Source organism: Telmatherina bonti (assembly GCF_933228915.1).
Source record: "Telmatherina bonti genome assembly, chromosome: 11".
Taxonomy (NCBI): domain Eukaryota; kingdom Metazoa; phylum Chordata; class Actinopteri; order Atheriniformes; family Telmatherinidae; genus Telmatherina; species Telmatherina bonti.
In genome coordinates this window covers 26833948-26848457 of record NC_136629.1, presented here as the reverse complement: position 1 = coordinate 26848457, position 14510 = coordinate 26833948, and the positions used below count along the sequence as shown (strand labels likewise).

Here is a 14510-nt window from a genome sequence, read left to right as displayed (position 1 = left end):
ATTGCCTGAAAGGATCAAGACCATGACAGCCCCTTTGAGTGAGTGCTTGAGTCAGATAAATGACTTAAGAAAGCGCCCCTCATAAAGTCATTTATCTGTGCACCCTCAGTGCACCTCCTCTGCCACCTTTAAAAAGGAGCTTAAACAAGACTGCGAGGGGAGTTGACACACATTTAAAGTGCACATCCTCCGAGGAAATGCACAGCTGAAATAATTGGGGTCCCCCAGTGTAAATTTGCAACAGTAGTGCAATGTTATGCTTTTTAATTTTTTTTTTAACTCTGTAAAGCCCTTTGGTCAATATATACTGTGTTTAAATGTGCTAAATAAAACTTACTTACTAACTAAATTCCAGATCATGAAAAGCAAGCCTACTTTTGAGACGTGGTACGCAGGTTCTACACACAGATTTTAAAGACAGCAACTGCTGTTGATTTCACTTAAGTGCTGAAGAAAAATCCCCTTTCAGAGACTTAAAGTCCTTCACGATGGAATTTTACTTGACTTTGCTTTCATCTCAGACTTTCTTTTACTCTGAAGACTGTGCCTAACCATCTTCCTTCTGAGTGTAATTTAGGAAAGTCTGACACTGAATCCTCTGGAATAAGCTGCCAGCAATGAATCATTTTAATGCAAGTAACTTGATCAACCAGCCAATTAATCGTTTATTGTTCTAGTTAATCGTTTTCTAAACCACCTGCTTTTTTTGCAAACTAGTCTACAGGCGAAAAGTTTGACAGCTGACATGTTTAGACAGTAAATATTTGCAAAAAAAAAAAAAGACTTGAATTTTGATTTATTACTGATTAAATTATTTAGCTTGATGTTATTTTCTTTTATGCAGCTATGATTGTTTTGGGTAGCTGATCTACCAGAGACAGACATCGAAGGAGATGCATTGTCCATCTCAATATTATCTATCCTTCATTGCTATGGAAGATTTAAAGAATTGCTTTGTAAAGGTAATAATTAAAGCAACTTGGATAAGCACAACCAGCACACTGCTAGTTTCCTATTAAATATGTAGTGAATGTAGAATAATCCTTAAGCGCCCATCAACTTGAAGCACCATATTTGAAAGGTTTTGGTTGAAATGTACTTCTTGTACAATTTTTCAAACCCACCGTTGTCATGGTGTCAGCCTTGAGGGACTACAGAGACTTTCTATGAGGGTGCAGTCTCTGCATGTCGTACTAATGGCTTTACCTTTCAACCTTTTCTTTTTTTTCTCATTGCATCCTTGGGTGTGCGTGAAAAGATTTAATAAGTGCATGTGTGTGTGTGCTCTCGTGCAAAGCTGTTGGAAGCTTGCTTTGCGTGATGGAAAGGGCTAAAGACTGTTTACATTTGGAGGTGCTAAAGCGTTTGGGTGTGTGTACGTGTGTGTGTTTGAAAGAGACGTGGAAAAAGACATAAAACGAAAAAGAGATGTCACTAGTGCTGCAAATAAGATTGGACATGGTTGGGTGATGCTCCTTAGAGTTTCTGTCAATGTAATCTTGTGTGTTTGTGTGTGCACTGATGCATGGCATACAAACACACACACACACCTCCTTCCTTCCAGCCTCTTGTCACCACTCTATTCACTCCTACAGAAGAGGGTCTTACTCTGCAGGGGCAACATTGGCATTCATATCACAGCACACATGCACACACACTTACACACGCACATTGTAGAGATTATCACTCACTATGATTTGGCTCATCTCAGGTACGTCTGCTGCTTGAACTGGTTTCAAACCTTATTGATCCGGATTGCTCCACATGGCAGTTTAATCCTCAGCTGTGTTTGCTTGTAATATCGGCACGTAGCCTTTGTTTGCCAGTGGTTGTTTGGTTAATGATATTTTCAGCTGCAGCTCACCTTCTCCTCACTGAGAATTTGCAACACGTGAAGTCAAATCTGATCTGATCATTTATTGTGCGATTGCACTTTGTATGTCTTTCATGTCTCTGTCGTCATCCTTGTGAGATGCTCCACGTCAGCTGATTTAATGCGTTTGAACTCATCCGCACCAACTTTCTGTCTTTTTCAACTTCTCCCCGCGCTTGCTTTTTTTGAAAGTGTTACAGATGTTTAACACTGTTTGCTCTGTGCGTCTCTTTTTCTGTTTTTCAGGTTTCTTCCCTGCTTTCGCTACGGAACGGTGAAAAAAGCAGCCTTCTGTTCGTCTCAGTGCGTGGGTGTGTGTCCAGGTGTGGAGGCGTATGTGGTGGATGCGATAGCGTGAGTGTCTTTGTGCACACACATATCAGTTGGAGAGCGTCTGAGGCGCTCAGCAGAGATGCAGGGACCTCGATGCTCAGCTCATCTCCTGTTGCTGAGCTGCTTGTGTGCAGCAGCGGCGACTGGCTACTCGTTCAGAACGCCTCTGGACCTGGATGTAACTCCTCGTGTCACAGTGTTGAGCAGCGGTAAGGACAAGCAAAGACACAGATCCAACATCAATTTATGGAGTATCGCGTTCCTGTCATCCATCACTTTACACATTCTCCGAACCGCACTTCATCCTGAGCTGCACAGAGATGCTCACAGACTTGCAATGCCTCAATTTGCTGTAAAAACCAGTAATAAACATCAGACATTGCAGCATAATTCATTTGTTATTTACATCTTCGATGGCCTAAAAATAACAAAAGAGGAAAAGAGCACAAAGAAAAAGTTTGAGTGCAATGCATATTTAGCAGTGAGCAAAGCTCCCTTTGGGAAGGATCACAGCTTGTAAACACTTTTGTTGCAGCTGAGAGACTTTAAGTTCTTGTAGAAGGTTTTTAGCTCTGTGAGTGTATTTTATTATCTCATATGCACTTCTTCTTTAAAGAGTGCCCACAAATTTCCAGCGATGTCAAGGTGGGAGAAATGTGAGGGCCACAGCTAATTATTTATCCTGCATCGCCTTGCACGAGGCATTAAAGTATGTTAAAGATCATTTCCCAAAAACACCCAGTCAGTTAAAATGCTCCCCAGATCACTGACTATAGGCTCAGACCATGGACCACAAATGGTCCCTTTTTCTCTAAAAATATCTGCAATTGTGTTTGTCAGAATTTGTTTAGATTTCAGAGTTAGCAGATTGGTAACAGTTTCAGTTACAAACCTGTGATGCATGTGTGGTGTGGTTATGTCTTGAATGACATTTTTTCTCAATGCCTCTTTGCAAGATTAATTTGTATGCATATTTATCTGCTTAGTTGATCAGTGCATCACCGCTTCAGGCTCTGCTGAATATTCCTGAAAGTCTTTGGCCAAAAAAATATGGGTTTTAATTTTTTTTTTTTTTAAAAATCTTTAAAGTTCTTTTGGTATTTTAGGCCTTAACTTGACCTTCATCTTCCATGTTTACTGCAGTTACATGCTGAGGAAATCTGAAGAGTCTTTGCTATCTTCTCATCATCCTCTCTTTCTTTTGTGGATGTCCGTTGCTTTAATTTCCACACTGCTAGGCAGCTGATTAGAGCCCATGGCTGTTGATTCTTCAGAGTATTTTTAAAGCTTTGAAATCTGCATCACTTGATCTTTAGGCAAATCGTAGCCCTAAGAAGCTAATAAACTTTTGTACAACAAAAATTTGGGGGGATTTATATTTATTTATTTTTAATCTGAATTTGGCTTTAAAGAATGATTCATCTGTAACTATGTCTTTTGGAGATTAACTGATCTCTTAGACAAAAAACTAGGTATGTTGTGGTAGGTGTGCCCAAACATTCACATTTTGCTATATATCCTTTTTTTTTTTGCCTTATCTCAACCATTACACTGTTCTGCCCACTTTCCCCCCCACTCTCCTTTGACTCAGTCTTATTATGTTCACTCATCTAAATAAAACTCTCTCGTCACCTCTATTAACCTTTTTTTTTTCTTGCTATGTTGAGCCGTGATTATTATTTACTCACCTTGTGAATGAGGGAGTGTAGCCTGAGGTTTTGCAAAGACAGAAGCAGATGTGTGAATTGCTTTCACTTGGATCCCTGCAGAGCATCCAGGGAGTCTGACACCACTGTAGGTAGTTGAGAAGCACTGTAACCATGACAACTGTTGTAGTGTGGCGCAAGACAGCAGTTTACAGTGTTTTATTTATTTGTGTATGTGTGGGGAGGTATAAAATCTTGGAGCAGAATTATTGCGACAGAAATGTTCTTACTTTTGTCCAAATTGACTTCTTTTACAACATCTGCTTGTAGAATACTATCCTATCTTGTAGTTACATCTGAACAGGCTCTTAAAGTACATTTTTCTTCTATACCATCTTGATGTTGACCTCCATTGATAACTTTATCTTTGTTTCTGTATGTCATCAGATAGTGTTCTCTTCTGTTTGCAAGAAGATCTCTCCTCTCTCTTTAACTCCATCCATTCACTATTCTCTTTTCTCTTTCTTTTCATCACTCTAACATTCACGACTGTATTTTTCCTGAATATTTTGCACTTTTTGTGACTGTTCTGACCTTTTTTAGTTCTGTTATCTTGCGGTTATCCTCTGTCTTTGTCTCATTTGTTTCCTTTTCCATAATGAGAAGATTTTGATATGCAAACTTATCTCTAATCTCTGTGTTCCTTAGCAACCTTTCCAGTGAACCCTCCAAATCCGAGCAGATAGACAAATTACATATGCAAACATGTGAATGCAACTGTATTTTCCATCCTCACCTTAAAAAGATTAAAGTTTTTAGAGAACATGGGATGTTTAATGGGTTTTTAATTAAAAGCATGCCAGGTTCTAGCTTTTAGGAGATTACAAATGTTGAAGTTGATAAACCAGTGAGGGAGTAAATGCTTAAGAGCTAAAACAAAAAACTTTTCTATGTGCATTATCATAGCATACCCTGATTCCTGTCTGTCAAGTTTTGTCAGACTTTCTCTAACATGAACAGAAGGCACATTTGACTTCCATTTGCACGTCAGAAAACTTTGAACCGTAAACAGCCCGGATGTTCACGTGCACTTTTGTATATCCTGCTGTTACATCACTGTCCAGTGCCTGCTTGTGTTTGTCCCCAGACACACTGTACTCTCCTGATCAGCTCGGGTCCCTCAAAGTATTTGCTCAGTAAATAATATCATCTGGGCTCGTCTCTCTTGCACCTTTTTTTTTGCTCTACAGACCAACTCACATGTGCCTTTTCATTCATGATCTTACAAGCTAAGACTACAATGTTCTTTTGGATGTTGTTTCATAGTGATGCAAGCCCCGATGAAACTCCCTGCTGCGTCACACAGCTATGTTTTTATGAGTTACCTGGCTCCAGCTGTCAGGCCCTTGCACACTCACTAACACACTCACACACTTTAGGTATCATGTGTCCTAATGCTTGGATTACTCTGAGGAAATGTAGGCTTTGTCTCTGCTATAATACATTGCCTTCACCCATAATGAGACACCAGTATTGTGTGGGAGATGTTCTTGTTCTGAAAACCCCACAGAGGTAGAAATATTTCTTCCTGGTGAGAATAAGGCAGAAAGTAGATACCTGAGTGCCAAAGAGCAACCTGAGAAGGAAGCTGACTACTGCTGCTGCTGTGCAAGTGAGCAAAGTGAATTGTGTGTCATGACAGCTGATAGGAATCTTAATGACAGCTCACTTGATAACCATAAAATCTTCAGGGGGAAGTGAACTGGCAGCAAAGGCAGGGAATCTGACACATTTGTTTTTTGGCTACATTACTCAATGGGCAGCATTAAAAGTGGCGTCCTTTTCCATTCATACAGTTCACTTACTGTCAAAATTCATCAGTCACCACAGGTATTTTGATGAGAGGTGAGCAAAGCTGTGCATCAATGTGTTTTTTTTTGGTTTTTTTTTTGTTTGCATATTTTGCTTTGGTTGTTACAGACCTAGCATCTCTGTCTCTGTATATTAACGCTGTTGTAATGTTTACTCAAGCTAAGTGGACTCATGATACATTATATGCTTAGAATATACACGCCAACTTCTCAAGACAGCTAATAGCAACTTTGTAAAATGTACTGTTTGTGTTTAGATATATGTGTGTGTGTTTGTTTACACACTGTAAGGTCTTTATGCTGAGTGTTTGCATGACAGAACATCATCAGTATCTTGCCCTGCCAAACAGATGCATCCCAATATAGCTCAGAGGATATGCATGAGGAAGATGTACACCAGGAAAACACCTCAAACCTTTTATTGCACGCAATGGAGATGAAATGAAAATTTTCATCAGTGCTATTGTATATAAATACAGAATTGTAAAAAGAAGTTTGTGATAGTGGAACTGCCAAATCTCCCTTTGTTTTGAGACTAGGAATATTTCATGGCTTGGAAACTGTAGAGACCATCTGATTTGAAGTTATTAGGGTTGGATGAGCAGGATGAGGATTGACAGGATCGGGAATAAATATATCAGAGGGGCAGAGGAGGTTGGAATGTTTAGGAACAAACTAATAAGGCAAGATTGAGTCTGTGTATATGTAGCCAGAGGAGAGATGCTGACTGCATTTGGAGACGGATGTTAAAGATTGAGCTGCCACTCAAGGAAAGAGGAAAACCAAAGGAGTGGTGAGAGAGGATATGCAGGTGTTTGGCTTGACAGAGAGGAAAATGTAGAAAATAGGAACAGATTGAATAAAGATGTGCAAAAGCAGAAGTGTTGGGAGTCGCATGAACAAACTTAGAATATATGGGATTTGTTAGATAGTGATTAGGAGAACAAGTATTGTATGTATTTTAATAATATTGGATTTCAATGATATTGCACTTTATTGCTTACTGCACTAATATTTGATTAATTATTTACTGGTAATGATTAGCTGCATGTTTATGACAAACTGCCAAACATGGCAACTGCAGGCTGTTGATAGCTTTAACATTAGCATGGGTGTATACAGGACTCCGTTGTTGGAAAATTATTGGAGAGATGTCTGGCAAAAAAATAAAGAAATGGTCCTTTTCTTATCACTTTGTCAGAATTTTTATTTTACTTAAACACGTACTTTTTAAAATATGTTTTTCTCTTTTTCTGACTGAACACAGTGCTGTTAAATTGCAACTGGGTTTAATATATTAACAAGCTAAAAAATATTCTGATTAGAAATGATGTCCCTTAGAATCAGTAAATAGGATCTCACTGCTTTGCGCCAGAATTCAAAATTCATGCAGCAAGAAATCCATCACAGAAGATGAAATTCTGTTTCACCTTTTATTCTCTTCCTGTCAGGTGTGATTGAAAAAGCCTTTGCTCTTAAGCATGTAATGTGCCCTGTGCTGCGCTGTGACTTTCTAAAGTCATTTAAGGAAATAGTTTAAGGTGCAAAACCCATCTGTGTGTGATTGTTTTTAAAAAAAATGTTTTTCTCATTATTATTGTTTTGTACTATTAAATCGCCGCACAAAAAACGAAAACCCAAGAGGTAGAATATATTTAAATGTACCTATAGCCTAAGTTATAACTGGGAATATAATTGTGAACAGAGGATGCCTTCTCTTTTTCCCGGAAGTGTTATTTTTAAACCCTCATTTCTTACCGCAGAGACAGGCAATAACCAATAGCTTCAGTGTGCAGTTATATACCAGGTGCAGTCATACAAAAGAGAATCAGGCTCTTTCAGTCATCTGTTGAATTAATCAGAGGAAGTACAAGAACAATAATGTTTAAATGTTACAGTATATTGGACATATACTGGACTGATTCAGACATGTTGGAACAATATTTGTAAAAAGTTGTGTGAGATGTATTTAGTTTAGTAGCTGTTTTGCATGGTCGATGCAGAGTCAAGGAGCTCCAATGATTCATCTACTTTTTTATTTTTTAAACAAACTCTTCTCCTTTTTCCTTTTCTTCTTATTATCTCTCTACCTCAGGTCTCCGTGGTTGCAGACGTTTTCAGTCTTCTGCGGTCAACTACAGCACCATGCTTCTGGAGGCTGACAGCGAGCGTCTCTACGTTGGGGCCCGTGGAGCTGTATTCGCTCTCAATGCCTCTGACATCTCTGCCGGTTCTGCTCTCACTGTGAGTTTGTTTGTTTCACTATTGCTGCATGTCGTTAGCCTCAGCTGCCATGTATCTTAATAACTCTGTCACACCGTCATTTGCATTTTACAGTGCAGGAACCTTTGAGTTAATATTTCATTTTGGGGTAAAAGTATTTATCCTCATCACATTGTGAATATATATTACTGTAGTCATATTATTTCATTACAGTCATTTACAATAATGTGACAGTAGCATTAATTGCTGTACAAATTGAGGTAGTAATAAGACAAAATACAAGAGGAGAGGACTGTATCATGCCTGTGTAACTTTGATTAGATAAGAATTCATATTAATACTATCCACATGTGCTGAAATATGGAAATATTAGTTTGTAATTCATATTATATAACTTCAATTCATTATTGTCAGTATTTTACCCCTTAAAAAAAGATTGTAAAGTGCAAAGTTATAAATGTTTATAGTTTTTACTTATATTTAAAATGTAAAAATTTACTTACATTTTCATATCATTTTCATGTCATTTATTCTTTTTATGTAGATGGTTGAGCATTTTTTTTCTCCTGATTACATTTCCCAGCACAGGTTATTTTCAGTTATTGTAGATAATTAATTATGCAGTTTAAAATAGCTTATTTTGTGACAATGAGATGACATTTACACACCCTTTCTCTCTTCTACTGTCATCTTTAAAGTTATGATCTTCTGTCAGGTTTGGCATTAATATATCAATTAATGGCAGAGCTAATGAGTAAGAACACAATTAAAATAATAAAAATAATCCACAGTATCAATGGTAACCATTTATACAAGATGCCTCTGTTGGCAGATGAAATCTGACTGGCACAATTTGGTACACACACCACTGTGCTGGACATGACATGGTTAAAAAAATAGATAAATACATAAATAATCTATTTATTCATAAATAAAATATAATTTATATGTATATATAGTTATTGTACATAAAACTTGAGCATACTAATTGTAGTTGTTGCAATCAATTTTGTACAAGGTCCTCACAGCAAGTAGTGTTCATATTATATGTGCATGTGTCATGCTGTCATGAAATTTATAAAACTTGAATAATATTTAGAGGAGAAAAACTGCTCCTTTTTGGATATAGCTCCCCAATTCACGAAAAAGACATTAAATTTTCATCACAGCTGTTGTTTGCTGTGTTTCTGTAGAAAAGAAAAAAATGTTGGGGGATTGTTTGCTGCTCCCAGGTATAAATACAGCTGTTGTTTAACTGTAGAGCTTGTATTTGATAAGATATTTTTACCTTTACCTGAAACAATCATGGCAATACACCCACCAAACTCATGCTAAATTAGGAGCATTAATACATGCTTATAAAGTAATTATGACCTCAACTGGTGCCAGCACCAAGTACATCTTAATATCTCCGCTAACCATTGTTATGACTAAATGCCTTCTGCGTGTTAGTTTTATTTTAATTTTTTCTTTAATTTGCATCACCAACAGAGTTACCGAAGCCTTGCTCACCCACCACCACCATCTGGTATTCCTAGGCTTCATAAATTGAGGGGTTTTTGGTCTATATCACTTACTATATATATGTACCATATGCATTGATTTATTGCTCATAAATTTTAAGTTATATGAATGTATTCATTGCACATAAAATAAAAACTGGACTTATGCATGAATATGATATTTTTTCTAATAGATCTGAAGAGAATAAACCGTAAAGTGCTATCAGTTCTGGTTCTGTTCTTCTGCTCAGACTTTCTAAAACAATGTCTAAAACTTACAGCCCTTTCACGTATTAATGCAATCTGAAATACTTCCTTCACCTGTCACCCTGCTACTTGTGTTGTGTGGTGACAACCTGGCTTTAAGGTGTAATGCTAATTATACGCCAGCAGTGGCATCTGCTATATGTCCAGGTGGGTGTGTTACGTGCGCAAAAACCTTCCACAAAACTATTCCTTTGTCTCTTTTTTCACTCCAGGCTCAGCTGAGGCCTGTTACATAATATTTAAAAGAAAAAGGAAAAGAAAAGAAAAACACCCTGATTTTGATAAACAAATCCAGATGCTGGGATCACAAAATATCCTAGTGGTTGAATTATTAGATCAGTGGTCAACTCTGGTCTTCAACATGTACTATCCTGCATGCTTTAGTGTTTCGCTGCAGCAACACAACTGACTTAAATCAATGGCTCATTAACAAGTTGACAACAAGTTGTTGGAGAACTTTTTTCATTTGAGTCAGGTGGGTTGTAATAAGGAAACACTAGAACCTGCTGGATGGTAGCTGCTGAGGACTGAAGTTGGTGACAACTGTATTAAATAGCATATAGCAGTTTCCAAAAGAATTTGTGCAGATCAGTGATATTAAACTATCCAACACGTCTTCTTTCTTACTGTACTGTATATTATTTGGTCTGTTATAGATCGAGTGGGAGGCCTCCCCGAAGCAGAAGAGTCTGTGCCAGCAGAAGGGAAAAAACAATAAAGTAGGCAGTTAGCTGTCAGTCTTTGTCCTTTAATCTTATTGTGTTGTGGTCTCTTCCATCTATTGATATTTGATTGTTATTTGTTGCTTAATTGTGGTATGTATTTTTTAATTCTCTTTCAGACAGAGTGTTTTAATCACATCCGCTTCCTCCAGAGGTTTAACTCGACTCATCTGTACATGTGTGGGACTCATGCATTCAGCCCCCTGTGTGCATACATAGTATGTTGATGTGTAATACATTAGTTTCTTACTAACAGCAGTCAAAGAGCAACTCACATGTTGCATTTGGTGGATAAAATGTTTTAGTATCATTATCTTTTTTTTTTTTTTTTTTTTTTATAGCTCATAAATATATATTTATATGTGTATTTTCTAGATGAAATTGTCTGGTTTTTTTTTTTTGTTTGTTTTTTTGTTATAGGATGAGAAGAAGTTTGTAATGTCATCAGAGCCTGAGGAAGGCAAAGACAAATGTCCTTACAGCCCAACAACAGGTTATACTGCTCTCATTATAGGTAAGCCGTGTACAACACTTCAGTCATTTTAAGAATTTCTCTACACAAGTGAACGACCCAGTACATAGTTTTACCTTTTAGACCAGCAGATATACACAGCCACCCAGTATGAGTTCTGGAGCTTTCCAGATATACGGCGTAACTCTCCAGCTCCCACTCTGAAGACAGAAGATGCTCCCACACGCTGGCTGAACGGTGAGATAATCTCCTGGAGCGATAAGAACACTTTAGCGTCCATATATTAAAGCACTTACAGCTCACTGTTTTGTTGCATTAGACATAAACGGCGTATGGATGTAAACATTTACAGCAGCACGTACCTCATAAAAAAAAGTGAAAAGATAAACCTTGGTTTCGTCTGTTCTAAGAAAAAAAAAATAAAAGCACAGGATGAGTCAGTCCATCTCTTTTCCACCTTGCAGAGGCAGACTTTGTGGGTTCAACACTCGTGAGGGAGAGTTTGGGCAGCAGCACCGGTGATGATGATAAGATCTACTTCTTCTTCACCGAGAGGAGCGAGGAGCAGAGTCCAACCCACAGCCACAGCAGGGTTGCACGAGTTGCTCGGGTTTGTAAGGTGAGTGCAGATTAAGAGTACTTCAGGAGATGCTTTGTAACTCAGAGTGAAGCTCTTCATCAGGCTTGCTGATGATGGTTGAGGGTACTATAATAGATCAGAAGCTGAACGGCAAACCCATTCAGAAGAAGACACCATTATAATTAGTATAGCTGAGCGTGTTGCTGAGTCGAGAGCGGGTATCAAGTATGAGAAAGAGACTGTTCAGTATCTTCTCCTGCCTAAGTTGTGACTGGTTTACATTCCCTGCTGCCCTAGAAGAAATGATGAGCTCCAAGAGCCAGCCGTACAACGTAAACTTTGCTGAATTTTAAAAAGTATCCCAGCCTTTTTTGTTTTTCATCATGAAGAGGTGTTTACATGAGCTGTATGAAGGGCTGTCACATTCATTAGTGACCTATGACAAACTTTAAAGTGGGGAATTTGACCTTCAGAAGGCCATAACCCTGTTTAGTGGAAAGTTTTTGCTCTCCTGTACTGTCTGTTTTGCTTTCAGGAGGTTTGCATTCTCTGCTGTGTCACCTTTGGCCAAGAGTTTAATCTATCTTTCTTTCTTCATGCCCTTACCTTAAAGGACTGCTTACCCCTCTAACTCTCTTTTTGTTCTTCCTCACCTCTCTTCCCTTAGGGAGACCGAGGAGGTCATTTAACTCTCCAGAAACGGTGGACATCCTTCCTCAAGGCCAGGTTGGTTTGCTCCCTGCCTGAGTATGACTTCCACTTCAACATGCTGCGCAGCGTATTCATCATGCCAGGCCCAACGCCACAGGACATGCTCTTCTACGGTATCTTCGGCCTGGAGTGGTGAGTGGAAATTTATGTCTTGTCAAGTTTTTGGTTTTGATGGGAGCATGGCGGTTACAAATGTAGATGAGCGAGACTGAGATGAAAAGCACTGATCAATACACTGAGGCTGTTGAAGAAGAGAAAAAGGATGAAAGGCAGAAGGCAAAGCCCAATGAACGTCTATGTCCAAACAAACTGACTGGAAGAAGCGGGCTTGGGAAGTTTTCATTAAAGTTTGAACTCTGTTTTCATTAAGAATGCAGATTTATTAGATTTCAGCTGTTTATGTAGCGAAAATATGGGAATATTATGGCAACTATTAATATATTATTTAATACCCCAGCTTGTATTCATTTAGAAATGATCTGATGTGAAACACTGGTGCACCTGTTTTTTTTATACGAGATAATGTTTTATTTAAGAATGGACTACATAATAACTTTATGCTACCTTGACTAGGCTAACTATGGCTGCTGATTAAATTATTTTCCATAACTAAAGCTGCAGTGAGAAAAGTCTGGAAGAGGAGGGGGAAAGCCTGAATTAAAAAATACAGTTATGCTTTTACAGCTTTCCTCTCCCACTTAACAAGCACAAACAGTCCAGTAGAGGGCTGGCAAGGCCCAGTCCAATTTAAGTTGGAGTCGTTGCCATCGTTTTCTCCATCTCTTAAACATTTTGCCAGTATTGACATGTACTACATTTTGCTTACAGTCAGACTATTTTGCAAGGCTTCTGACATGTCTGTTCTTTTTTGGCTTGCATGAGGTCGAAGTATTTGTTAGCAATACTGGAATAACAACATTATTTGCAGGGTTTTCTATCAATAAATCAGTCATTTGATCATTAAAAGGAACTGAAAAATAGACCTGCATTTGTATGAAATGGTTTTGTTAAACGAGAAGTCATGTACCCTCTCATCGCACCCAGGAAAAGGTGAAGTCTAGTTTCTTAGAGAACATTTGACTTCCAATATGTTGAGAACTTTTTGTTGAATTTCATCTAATTAATCCACAAATAACACTGCATGATGAAAAAAAGAAATATGTCATATTTCATTTAAAGAACTGAGGTTAGGAACTGCCAGGGACACACATTTTGTTTCATACATCTGCTTGTCAATAAAACCCACTCACTGTTGCCAGTTCAGTGCTTTTAATATAAAGCAGCAGCAGCAGGGAATGATCTCTGGGCTCAAAGGATCTCACTTCGGCTCTCACATCGTGTAAAAAATTTGAGGAAAAAAAAGGAAAAATTAAACACAGAAGCTGTTCTCAGCAGAAAGACAGATACTTGCTGCATTGCATGGTTTCCATATGAATTCCTTTTTTTTTTTTTTTTTTTTTTTTCGCTATGTACTGGTGCAGCCTTCATTTCCCAGCTCCACCTGTTCTGTCTCTTACATGCCTACTATGTCTGAAGCTCTTTTCTTCTCTGCTCCTTCCTTCTTACTCTTCTCACACATATTTAACTTCGAATCAGCTTCAAGCTGTCACAGTCGGTGTTTGTCCCCTCGTTCCTCTTTTGTTTTTTCCTCTCTCCATCGTTTCGACGAGGTGTGCTACCGCACTACTGTACTTCTACTATTGTCACCATGGCAACCGTGGGTTTACCAGTGTTTTTGCTCATGGTTTGTGCTCTGGTCTTTCTCACGGTTTGACTCTGCCTAAAGGAAAAACGTGAAGGTATCTGCAGTGTGTCGGTTCTCTCTGTCTGAAGTCCAAGCGTCCTTTCAAGGACCCTACATGGAGAACCAGGATCCTGGCTCTACATGGAAGGAATACACGGGAAAAGTCCCTGACCCACGGCCTGGAACAGTAAGCACACGTGCATAGACACTAGGGATGTTTTGTGAACAAACTCATCGTCAGCCAAAGACACTGAATTAAAACAAAATAAAAATTCCCCGACTGAAACTGATCCAAAGTAAAGATGAATAACAACAGATAATTCCAGAAAAGCTGAGAGAAAACAAAAGAGAAGAGTAGTATCTTCAAGGATAAAGCTCAAAATACCCCAAAAAGCGATCTGTAATCAACCAAAGATCACAGCTTTACTTCCAGCCAGGGCATCTTTAGCTCAACATATCCACTGCAGAGCCATTTCAACACTTTTTCGAGCGCTGTTTCACTTTGCTATTGAATGCAAGAGAAAAAGAGTTTTAACTTGAGCGTGAAAGCTTCTTAAAGGAATGGG

The 14510-nt window shown here is 38.4% G+C and overlaps 1 protein-coding gene across 1 annotated transcript in view; it reads left to right on the top strand.

Annotated features, from left to right (window-relative positions):
- Window positions 1-1646: 1646 nt before the first annotated feature.
- LOC306762350 (semaphorin-4G-like) overlaps window positions 1647-14510 on the top strand; it is a gene marked incomplete at both ends in the record, with an annotated part of 17260 nt that continues 4396 nt past the window's right edge. Inside the window, 11 exons of the mRNA XM_079248793.1 lie at window positions 1647-1711; window positions 2120-2184; window positions 2257-2415; window positions 7819-7967; window positions 10372-10434; window positions 10557-10655; window positions 10858-10951; window positions 11033-11146; window positions 11374-11528; window positions 12157-12332; window positions 13987-14131. Coding sequence (XP_079104919.1) covers window positions 1647-1711; window positions 2120-2184; window positions 2257-2415; window positions 7819-7967; window positions 10372-10434; window positions 10557-10655; window positions 10858-10951; window positions 11033-11146; window positions 11374-11528; window positions 12157-12332; window positions 13987-14131 — 1284 coding nt within the window. The remainder of the gene's footprint in view (window positions 1712-2119; window positions 2185-2256; window positions 2416-7818; window positions 7968-10371; window positions 10435-10556; window positions 10656-10857; window positions 10952-11032; window positions 11147-11373; window positions 11529-12156; window positions 12333-13986; window positions 14132-14510) is intronic.